The following is a 12,221-nucleotide window of genomic DNA, read 5'->3' on the forward strand; positions in this document are numbered from 1 at the left end:
TTGATGTCTGGATTGTGTGGTAAAATCAGTGTCTGCATTCACTTCAGAAATTGTAACTGCGGCTAATTTTTAAAAATACTTGAACTATAGAAGAACTGTTGTGAGAAAAGGCAATTACAGAGATAGCCAAGTGTTTTTGATATGATATATTTCATTTCAGAACTTCTGTAATGCCCTTTAATGTAGTGACAAAGGTAATGCTACTGTTTATTCTTGTGCAGTGTTTTCTTTTTAGTGATAGTGCCATGTATACCTTAAAAATGCTATCTTGAAAGATAGCATGGTCGTTGAAAACCTTTTTTAAGCAGATTTTCTGTTTTAAAAATGGACAGCAAATTTTCCAGGTATGTTTTTCTGCATTTGTCAATTTTTAGTACTTTGTTTTTAAGCACTGTTCTACAAATACACACTAGAAGACAAATGTCTTGTAGTCCCATGTGAAATGCCAACAAGAGCGCATTGCAGTTTGGTGTTACAGCTTTTAATTAAATTAGTTTTGTATTTTAAAAATATATTCAAAACTGTTCTTTGCGTCAGGAGTCATAAAAAGACATTTCTGAAAGATGTGGCATTTTCTGAGTCTGTGATAAAGCATATGTCAAGAAAGATGGCATATGCTTGTCAGTAACTGAGAGTTTTGCAGGAGTGTAATTTCATTTGTTTAATGATCCTGTTGTCATTATTTCAAAATCTGTTGCTTAACCCTTTTGATTTGTATGTCCATCATCACTGTATGTAATTTTGAAAACCTAAAAATAACAATCTGTCAAAGCAAAGTTGATAGAGACCAGAAATATCTTTTGTTAGGTCAACTAAGATGGTTGGAATAGAAGGCAAGTCTTCAGACAGATAAATTCTTCACGTCTAAACTGAGAGCAGAAGAGTTCAGAAGCAATAGCAAAATTGCTCACAGTTTATTTTCCTACTTTGGGTTTCAGGGGTTGTTTTTTCTCAGTTTGTGATCTATAAACATTTTCCAGTGGAGTGATGTGTTTAAAAAAAAAGTAAAAAAAAGTAAATAGATCATGATGCATCAAGCATGAATTTGCTCGTAGTAAATTCTTGTGGACCCTGTAGAAGTAATCCTGGGATCCCTAAGGTCCATAGACTTATCTTTGAGAATCATGGTCTTGGACTTCTCAAAGTACAACAGTGGTACAAAGTACAACATGCTTCTTTTAGTTAAAACATGACTTTTGCCAGCAAATACTTAATTATGAGCGTGACAGCTAGATTTCTTTTAAGATTTGTTCCAAGAAGACTGATCAAATTTACTGTAAATTTTCTTCATCTTTCATTTTTCTCATGTATTTTTTCTTATTCCTTTGCACCTGTGTTGCCTATTGCCACGAAATGGTGATATCTTTTTGTATTATTTTTCTTTTCAGCCCTGAACTTTCTTTAAAGTAGTGTAATATGATGTTCAAAAGAAGATCTTGTACAACATACAGTCTTTATAACGTAGGGAAAAATACTTTCCTCTTTCTGAAAAAAATGTATTCTACCTTTTCATCTGGATAATTTAAATCTCAGTTTCCCACTTCTGGTTCTGTACTGAAGTCATTAGTGTGCACTTCTTCCTTTTATTAAACATGTAACTGAAAGCCAGGCAGAGGTTACCATTCTTAAATTCCCTTTTTATGTCATGAAATGACAGTGTCTGTGTGGTACAATATCCTGAGCTGACCATTTTGGGACCCACACAGCTAATCTTCAGGGTAAATATTGTCAATAACTGCTCTACAGCCTTTTTCTTCTTTTAAGCCCGCTTGTTTATTACTCTTTTCTGAAAGATTTCAGTCTTGCATGGCATGCTAAGGTGTTTAACTCATTGGTCAATTTCATCACAGGTGTGACAGGGTAGCTAAGTTCTGGAAAGTGCTGTGGAAATAGGCATCTGGTTGAGGAGATTATCCTTACTAATTTTGCCTGCAGGGGTGAGTAAGAGGGAGAAATTAGTACTAGGGGGCATCAGGGAATGGACTCGAATGAGCTTGTGCCTTCTCTGGATTCTCTGCCTAGTGGAATATAAACTCAAAGCATCTCCAACTGTGAAGATATTCCTATCTCTCTTCTCTTACTGGATCTACCTGTATCTGGAGGCTTGTGTCACATTTCAGAGTGTGATGTATAAAGTCAAACATCCATCCTAAGCAGTGCATTGAGCTGAGCACGAGCCCTTGCCATTGTTATTTTGTTCATGGAAGTACAGCCCTCTTCTCATATTTGGCCCTAAATGGCTCAGGACTGCCCAGTCCCAGGGTAATGTTTACTTGTTTGCCATTATGTTGATATTTGGTGCTGAGCTGGTGCTGCACCCCATTTTTTTCTTCACCTGTTAAGATCTTTAATTTCTTTCTGTAGTAACCATTATTTGCTCAGCATACCCCTGCTTTACTGAAGATGGCAGTCTTTGTGGTCTTGCAGTCACATTTCTCATGTAAAAACACCTTATGTAGGCTAAGAGCAAGTCTCTTTCATTATGTTGAGTTTTAAAGACCATACTTGAGGGATGGCTGAGTGAGGAAACCTGCCATGTATTTCTCATGCACTGACTATAAACCTATTAACCTGTCTTCATAGTTGCTGTGTTCACACACCCATCTAAGTAGGGGTGTAACTTCTACCTTCTGTGCATAGTTTTGATGTCTCTGTGGTGGGATGCTTCAAAGGTAGGGGCTTAGGAACAGCAGACTGGTCAGTCTTAGTAGAATTTACTCTGAAGTAGCTATTTTCTGGATCTAGATGTTGCATGTTTTCTGTGTTTCTCTTTCAGGACAATGCCAGTGTAAAATCTTCCAGCAGCTTGGAGCCCAATTTGTTTTGTGATGAGGAAATCCCCATTAAATCCGAGGAAGTGGTAACGCACATGTGGACTGCTCCCTCATTCTGTGCTGAACATGCATATTCATCAGCTTCTAAAAGCTGCTCTCAAGGTATTTACTTTTGTATACGTTGAGATAAAATTGAAGATAGCTGGGTTGAGCAGTCATAAAGGAGGGGAACTGCTCTGTTGCCTGTGCTACTAGTAGTAGAGGATATGTTGTCTGTAAGAAGGTACAGTAGATTTACATGGCAGTCAATTTCATGATGTCTGATGTATAAACTTGTGTCAATGCTTTTTGCTTGGGATTGTCTCCCTCCTTAGATGGTTCTTGTTAAAAGTATGAAATTTGTTTTGGTTTTGGTCTCTTTCTTCTTATATGACTTGCCTCCTGTCTGAAAGGTTCTAGCACACCAAGGAAGCAGCCTCGGAAGAGTCCACTGGTACCTCGCAGTTTGGAGCCTCCTGTATTGGAGCTTTCACCTGGAGCAAAAGCTCAGCTAGAAGACCTAATGATGGTAGGAGATCTGCTGGAGGTGTCACTGGATGAGACTCAGCACATCTGGCGGATTTTACAGGCTACTCATCCACCCTCTGAGGACAGGTTCCTTCATGTCATGGAGGTATGGGACTCGAAGAAATATTCTGGTGTGGTAACAGAAAAAAAAAAAAAAGCCACGTTATTTTGTTGGTTTTATTAAAAAATAAAATCTTCTGTAGTTAGTGTTTAGTTACTTGACTTGTTTGGATTTCAAATGGGAAGTAGCAGGTTCTGGAAAATAACAGTATAAGAGATCCCAAAATTCAGTTCTTAATCAGTCATGCCTTAGCCCTGTCCTCCATTGTCAACCATATTTAGAACAGATTTCTCAGGCACCTCCATACATAAATCTTTTTTTAGAAAATAAAAGGTTAGGGAAGGAAATGCAGTTCTTGTTTATGCTGAGAATCAGACCTATTCTGTGAAAGAATGACAAATATTTAGGAAGATGGAAAGTCTACATTTAGCTCATATAACTTGATACTTGTATGTTGCTGAACTGCTACTGTTACTGGGAAAAGAACTCTTTTTAAAAATCTGGTTTTGTAATGCAGGTAATAAGTTTCCTTCTCCTCAGAATAACATAGATGTGACAATTATTTATTATACTTGAAGTTGTGCTGATCACTTTGCTTAGCTGGCAATGAATGAGGCAGGCTTATGTGCTGATTCTGAGGTCTGAACCAAGTCATTTGGCTTTAAAGAGACGTGAAGGTAAACTCCTGGGTTAAGGAGCTGTATTGGAAGCCATCTTTTATCATTTGTCAGCTAAAGTTTGGCATCAGTTTTAACCACGTGTAATTATGGAGTATATGATTGTTTCTTGGGTTGCTGAACTGCGTGGGGAATGCATTGAAGAATGTTCTTGACTTTTTAGTAGAGTACAGTAATATAAGATGGAAGGTTACATACTGTGAAGAGAGAGGTTAGATGAGCATAATAAATTGGTTGTCTCACTTCCTGAGTGCCATCCATGTACAACGGATGAGTTAAGGTGTTGCCAAACTGCCATCAGTTAGGACAGGACTCTAAAGCTGACCCTGCCTCCAAAGAAGTACTGCTTTACTGTGTTTTGCCCCCAGTATTTTGCTTGATAAGCTTAATGTTCTTTTAATATAACAGTTTTGGCATGAAATGTATTAAAAGCCAGTTTGAATGACAGTAAGTGGCAATTTCTAAATATGTCAGACATATTAATAGTAAGCACTTTTTGGGGGTGGTTGGATGGAGGTGTGGGGCAAGAGGGTCTATATGGTTTAACATTTTCTGGTTAACCCTCATGAATACTTCTTTAACCAGAACTACTCATTTTAAATTGTACAGATGTTTTAAATTTCTACAGCTATTTACATGCCAAGTAGACTTCTGTGAAAATAATCTTAAGATGATTTGGTTTTGTGTGGAATAGCTATATTGAGTAATGTACAGTGAACAGTCTTCTTCTGGTTTATAGTATGTCCCTAATCTATTAATAATTATGGAGTTTAAAATATATTAACAAAAATTGAGTCAGTTCTGTTTGTGCAAAGAAGCTACGCATGTGGATCTTTCAGATATAAATAGGACCTGTCACTGTGGATGCTACCTGCAGTGACAGAGTTTGCAAATTTTAAACTTCACTTCTGACCTGAATCTGCTGTTTAAGATTTTTTAAATGATGCCAGAATATTTACAATGTATTTCAGTTTGGAAGCTATTCAAATAATGGATCTGTTACTTTCTTCTCTTGCTTGACTTGATGATACATTTTAAGAACTTGCCAACTGTTCTTTTTTAATCTCCAGAATGTCAATTGCTTTCTCTCAAAAATAATTACAGGGAAGGCTGACCTAGAATGAAAAATAAGCAAGAGCATCTAACAAATGATTAATCTTCTCAATTTCTATTAAAAAGTAATGTGAGAATGGTGTTGTAATTATTTCTATTCTGCCTCTTTACCCTTGCTGGTGATTTATTTTTCCCACTGGACATCTTTGATTCATTGTACCTTTGATACAGTTGATAGACAGTTATAATTTTTTGCTAGTATAGTAAAAATAAAGTTGAGCCCTATTTTGCCTAGAATTTGTAACAGTATATTGCTGAGTAGGTTTCCTTATACCATGTCAGCATAATGGTGGAGATAAGCACATCCCTCAAACCACAGGTTTGTACTACATGGAAATTTACATTTGAAAATTATTTTTTTTCACCCTTTCTATGAAGGATGACAGCATGGATGAGAAACCACTGAAAATGAGAGGAAGAGACTCTTCTGAGAGGAAGCGGAAACGAAAACTGGAGAGAGCAGAGCAGTTCTTTGGAGATATGAAGCAAAAATCTAAAGAGCTGAAAAAACTGGAAAAACCCAAAAAGAAGAAGCTAAAGCTCACCATGGATAAGACAAAGGAGCTAAACAAGCTGGCAAAAAAACTTGCAAAGGAAGAGGAGCGGAAGAAGAAGCGAGAGAAAGCAGTTGTTGCAAAGGTGGAACTAACAAAGGAGAGCACAGAGAAAAAAAGAGAGAAGAAGGTTCTAGATATTCCTTCCAAGTATGACTGGTCAGGAGCAGAAGAGTCAGATGATGAGAACGCTATATGTGCTGCACAGAACTGCCAGAGGCCCTGCAAGGACAAAGTGAGTTTTCGCTTAGTTCCTTCATCAGCAGTTCCACACGAAGTCATAAACCCCAGTGCAGATTAATAATAAGGTTGAACAGCATGAGCATCAGAAGTGGTATGGCTGGAAATACGAGAGGATGGAGTAGTACTTGGATAGATACACAGATTATAGAAATTCCTTATTCTCTTAGGCACTTAAACGTAGGAGAACAACATGGATAGTTAGAATCTGGGAAAGGGTACTCTGTCTTGGTTGGGAAGTCTAACCTCTTCAAGCTGTGTTAGTTTTTTTTCTGGCTGTGTGCAGCAACCATTGAGTATTGTTTGACTCGGCTGGAAAAGTTCCTAACTTGAGTGTGTTTTTGAGCAGAAGTGGGATGTGGCATGGACCTAAATGAAGTAAAGTTCACACAGTCTGTGAACAGTGATGCTGCAAGCTGCAGTGCTTCACTTTTCATATTGGAGATGAATAATCCATTATTTTAGACCTGGTTGGATTATTACAAAAGAAACTTGTTCTGCCTTTTCCTATGGTGTACAGCCTGTCCTCATGACAGCTTTCAGTACTGACTAATTTATGATTAAAAATGCCTTTTTCAGAATTTTTTTTTCTGCTGTTTAGAAAGGAAAAAAAAGATTGTTCCCCAAAAAAACCCTGTGGGTTTGACACTGCTGCATTGACTTGCACAAGAGGGATTAGGAACAAATACAAATACCAAGAACTTATTTCTTGTTTTGCAAAATTGATACATTGACTACCAGTGTTCATTTGAGCACTAAAAAAGATAAGTTAAAAGACCAGTTTGGAGTTCTTAAACTTAAGCTAAGGTTAGAACTTACACAGAATGATTCAAAACATGATGCAGTCTTTGTACCACTGATCTATTTACTTCACAATTCTAATTAGCTTGTGTTAGTACATCTTTATTCAAACTGAGATTTCATCGTAGGGGGAAAGTGTCATAAAGTTCATATGATAAAGAAAGTTATACTAAATTTGTCAAACTTCTACAAGTTAAACTGAGTAAAATTCCAGATTGTGTAATCAGCGCTTTTAACAGAATTACTGTCTTTCCATAAGGTTGGTTGGTTTTGTACATTCAATGGGTTAATGTCATACAAGTAAAAAATGGCAGATACAAGGAAACAATCTACAGGCTTAACAGCTGCAGCTGTTACTGCCCATTACTGATCACTTCCAAAAGTATATTCAGGAATAGTTTTCCTGCAAACTGAAGAAAGATCCTGAGCTGTTAGAATTCTTCATTTTAGATAAGTTGCAACTACTGCTATTCTTCTAATATATTTTTCCTTTTCATGTAACACATTTTGATCTTAATTTTATATTTGCATTCCCCTGTAAGGTGGAAGCAGAAAAACAGCAGTAACAGTTTTTATAGCTGTACATGCCAATACAGTTAAGAATCTTTGTTCCCTATCCTGCAGGTCTCACTTTCTGCCCCCAGACTCAAATTAACATGTACTCAGGGAATTACAGAAATTTAATAATTCATGTTTTTCCCCCTTCCTAAGCTTTAATTTAATTTTAATTTCATTTAAATTTTAATTTTATTTTTCCTAATTGTTCTATAGCAAGCATAGCTCAAAGTTTGAAATAGTTTACCTTAAATGTTCTGATGCCTCGGAGTTAGTTTGCGTGCATTTTATGGCATTTGTTGCCAGCTGTATACCTGATATCTATCTGGTAGAAAGTATTAGATCTGCTGCTGTCATGTGGCTTTATTTTTTTTTCTGAAAGCAGTAATAAAGTCCTCCTCTTTTCTGCAATTTTTAAGTTGCAGAAGTTACCATTTAATAATGCAGTCTGAAGGGATATATGCAATTTAGGATGTGCATTTGTAGATCTGTCTTTCATTTGAGACCTGAGTGTCATCTTCCTTAGCAGTAGAGCATGTGCTTGTTTTGTGATGCTCTAAAGATGCAAGAGGGGAGAGAAAGTTTGCTGAAAGAATGTGAGGATTCTTTGTTTAGGTTTGGTTTTTTGTTTGTTTGGTTTTTTTAATAAAGCAGCTTGTTAAAACAAGCTGTATAGGGGTATTGATTTGTGCCCAAGATTTTGCCTTCTGTGTTCTAGGTGTATTGGATGCCTTTAATAGAAGATATTTTCTTCACAGAAACACTGCCCATCTGTCTTGCCTTTTAACATGCTATGTGTCACTGATCTGATCTCTTGCAGGTAGACTGGGTGCAGTGTGACGGTGGCTGTGATGAGTGGTTTCATCAAATTTGTGTTGGTGTCTCTCCGGAAATGGCTGAGAATGAGGATTACATCTGTATAAACTGTGCAAAGAAGCCAATGCAGGGACCAAGTAGCCCTGCTCATGCACCACCTCCTCCTTTCTTATTGAGCTACAAATTACCAATGGAAGATCTTAAGGAGACAAGTTAGCAGCTACTCGATGCCTGGAACTTGTTGGGAAACGGACCACTGAAACCCTACAGAAAGAGAGGGGGTTTGAAGCTAATGTAGCCACTGAGCTTCACTTCCAAGGATGTACAGACCTGCAGCAGAGTTGGTCCCTTCCTTACAGCTGGCTTCCTTCACACAATGGGGGCAAAGAGGCACAGCAGTACCAACTCATCTATGCAGACACCGCCTGATTAGGAGCTCCAGCCGGTGATGTTTGGCTTGAGCATTTCCATCTTTGAGTGTGGCTGTTGCCCTTAGAGACTGAGCAAACCCCAGGCTGTTAGATTAGACACTTCAGGGTGTTAGAAGTACATTGGAGCTGGCCTGGAACTGTTGGGCATGAGCTGGAGTTCTTAGGGCCACCATGTCACCCTAAGGAGGTGACTTGGGAAGTTGGTCTTTTGCCTCTCCATGCCAACCCAGTGAGCCAGGCAGCGTTTTGGGAGAGTTGTCTCCATATCCAGCCAGCTAACACTACTCTGTAAGGATGGGAGCAAGTGGATGAATTTATTTTAATTTCTCTTTTGTAGCTAGAGGGCAGAGGAGCTCATGATCTCAGAAATCAGCAAAGGCTCTGTTTACCAAAAAGAAACCCAACTCCTCTCAACTAGGCAAAATTTTTCCTTAGTGGAGAGCAGCTCATCTTCCTGTCCTGAGGGGAGGGCCAGAAAACATTGACAAAGATGTCTAGCTAGGCCAGAGCTTGGGAGAAGCAGAGTGCTTCCCCTTCCTCAGGGGTGCCCTCTCCTGTTCTGGGCTTTGCTTAGAATTCTGCACTCCTGCACATTAAAGTTGTCTCACGCAGGATGGAGCTGGCAAGGAGGTACAGCACCTAGGACACCAGCTTCTGTGATCTGTACCCAGGGATGGGAAGGAAAGAAGACAGCCCACTTACCTCAGAGGTTACACTGACATGTGCTTCTGTGAAAAGTTTCACTCACAACTATTTCAAGTATCACCAGGCTACGGGCATGGCCTCAAGCGATACCAGCAAGCAATCTGCAGAATGCTGTTCACAGTGCAAATCCCCCTCCCTGCTGGCTTTGCTGGATGTGTACCAGTATACAATCAGCAACAGTTCTGGTTTGAAGTTGCCCCTGGCTTTGCCAGAGGACCAGAGGGTTTGGGGTCATCCTGGGTGACAGTTGTTTTAGTAAATCCATTTTTAAAGAAGGACTTGTTTTTACTTTTTTCTAAATGTCTCAGACTACTGACTTGTTCTATAAATAGATTATTTTTCTTTGATTTTTTTATACTTACCACTGTTAACCAGCAGCACAGACAGAGGTTCACAAAGCAAAAACCTGCCCGTGGGCTTGGGTTTTTTTACTCCATTCCTTCCTTGTAGTACAAGGAATTAGCAGTTACCTTCCCCATTCTAGCCTGACCAGCTGCCTGTGTTTAAATAGGTAAATACATTTCATGTGCTACCTTTGTGTTTGGGTTTATTCCTGTTAGTGGGGCATCTGGGCCTTAAGGACTCCAGTGGATGCTGGCTTTGTGTATGTGAATGTCTGAAGCCAGCTACTGGGCTGTCTTGTCCCCCTCTCCACTCGCTCCCTATTGTGTTTTCATTCTTCTGCAGTTCTAGGAGTGTTGTAAGTAGTGTCCAGTCTTACTAGGAGCTGGATTGGGATTTAAAGAAATATTGACAAAAACAAAAGTGTTCTGTCTTGACTGTTCTGTGTCCCTTCTCTTGTTCTCTAATATTTGGAAGTTTATTTATCTGGCAGAATTATCTATCCAAAAAAAAAAAAAAAAAAAAAAATCAGCTCAGGTAGACAGACTTTACTGGTTTTTGTTTGGTTTTTTTTTTTTAATCGCTGCCTGCTACCTGGGAAGAAGATGATGTGCAAAAGAAAAAGAAATAAGACAGAGGGCAGGGTCTTGGGAGCTTTTGGGTGCAGATGGGGCACAGACTTCCAATTCCTACTCCGTAAAGACTAATACGGTGTTAAAAGGTAAAGCAAACTGTGGTTAAGCATGTGGCTGACTGAGCACCCTAGCAAACTTAAGAGTATTATTTGTTTACCTATTTATGAAGGAGTCCATACTATAGCTAGACCTACTCTCTTTTTGCCTCCAGTTACATTTTTTTCTTCTCAGTGTACACTTAGTTTTGGTAAACTGGTTTAAACAGATGCTACTCTTCTTCAGGCTTTAACCGATGGTACTACATAAATGTTTCCTTATATGGAGTGGATAGACTATCTGTCACAGATGTTTAATCGTTCCAAAAGTAGACTAGTACAAGATTTCTTGAAGAATCCCAGTGTTCTGTATTCTTTCCTGACTCCTAGAATCCATGACACAACATGGAAACTATGGTTAGCGTTTCCTGTTAGCCACTGAGCGTGTCCTCTTAACCATTCCTACGTTTTCTGTTGCGATTAAAATCATTGTTGTATGTAATTATCATCAACTGGAAAAGAGATGTTTTAGTAAATCTGCATTGAATGTTCCTGTTTCTCTGAGTAGAAAGTGTGGTGGAGATTATGAACTGTAGCACTAGCTACCACGAGGTGGAAACAAACAGCTGTATGATGCAGTGATCCCTCCTTCTGCTGGTAGCAGGCATAGAAAAGAGTTAACAACTGAAGGAAATGTGTAAATATGTGCAAAAGGTCACATTTTTAGTAGCAGTTTTTCATGTTACCACGTGGAGAGGCTCTTTATTACACTGTCAAAAAGAGGTTGCCACACTTGTTGTAGTTATGGATGTCTCATCTGCTTTTGGGTAAGGTATTCATAAACCGAAGACCATTATTAGCTTTACATCTTATTGTTTAAGCTTATTTTTAAAGAGCATAATTGCTCTCAAAGGATTGCTGATAGTATGAACTTATGAATAAATGTTAACTTTTGGAAAAATGTGTAAGTAACTATGTAGTTAGTGGTTGAAAAACCTAAAGCTGCAGTTGTGGTATTGTCCCCAGATCTTCAGGTTTTTAATTTTATAAAAGCATATGCAAATAAGCAAGTCAAAGTTAAGCCAAGGAAATAATTTTCTTGAATCTGCTACAGGTCAAGGAAAAAGTTTTCATGCTCTGGGTACAAAGTCTCAGTATACACAAAGTCTTGTAGTTCATGTGAATCGAGAAAGGTACACGTCTTAATGCTGTATTTTACAAAGGGTACCAGCCACTGTTCATGTTATTTCTTTTCGTGTGTCTAACACAAAAGGTCAAAGAAATAACCTGTGGTGTTGTGAGGAACTAAAAATGGCCCAGACTTGAGTTGTGTATCTTAGCCAAATCATGCAGTTTCATTATTATTTTTGGGTTTTTTAGGAGCCAGGGCCTGGAATTTAGCAGCTTTACTTTGAGAGAGATGTCACTCCTGAACTTCAGTACCATTACTTTTAGGGTTTATGCTTTTAACAGATATCTGTCCCTGAATGCTGGTGCAGCCTGGACTATTTGATAATGAGTCCTTAAGCTAAAATTAATGATACTATGAAAGTTATCTTTAGGGATTGGAATACAGTCACACTGCATAAGATAAACAGAGGGCTGTGTGAAGTTGGCGTTGATAATTTCAATTTTTAGAATGATAGGGTAGTTTAGGTTAGGGGACTTCTGGACATCATCTGGGTCAACCTGACCAAAGCAGGGCTGAATTTGAAAGAGGTCGGTTTTTTCACAGCTATGCCTGATCGGGTTTTGAGTATTTCTAGGCATGCACATTTGACTGCCTCTTTGGCTTCCTGTCCCAGTTTTGTGCTGTCTTCATTACAGACTTTTGTCAGATGTACAGTCAGAGGTTCACTTGCCGAAGCTTGCTTGTTGCCTCTTCAGGAGCTCAGCTGTGTATTTTCTGTGACCA

General features: G+C 38.6%; 1 protein-coding gene across 3 annotated transcripts in view; it reads left to right on the forward strand.

The window, feature by feature from the left end:
* The window catches only part of KDM5A (lysine demethylase 5A), a 49,427-nt gene extending 38,160 nt beyond the window's left edge, over positions 1-11,267 (forward strand). For 2 of the 3 annotated variants that reach the window (XM_071768635.1, XM_071768643.1), the window contains exons 25-28: positions 2,777-2,936; positions 3,227-3,447; positions 5,571-5,981; positions 8,163-11,267. In XM_071768635.1, coding sequence (XP_071624736.1) covers positions 2,777-2,936; positions 3,227-3,447; positions 5,571-5,981; positions 8,163-8,375 — 1,005 coding nt within the window. In that variant the 3' untranslated portion in view covers positions 8,376-11,267. Of the gene's footprint in view, positions 1-1,657; positions 1,780-2,776; positions 2,937-3,226; positions 3,448-5,570; positions 5,982-8,162 lie in introns of those variants that run through there. The other variant, XM_071768653.1, reaches the window with a different exon arrangement.
* The last annotated feature ends 954 nt before the right edge of the window (positions 11,268-12,221 follow it).

Source organism: Heliangelus exortis, chromosome 1 (assembly GCF_036169615.1).
Source record: "Heliangelus exortis chromosome 1, bHelExo1.hap1, whole genome shotgun sequence".
Classification (NCBI taxonomy): domain Eukaryota; kingdom Metazoa; phylum Chordata; class Aves; order Apodiformes; family Trochilidae; genus Heliangelus; species Heliangelus exortis.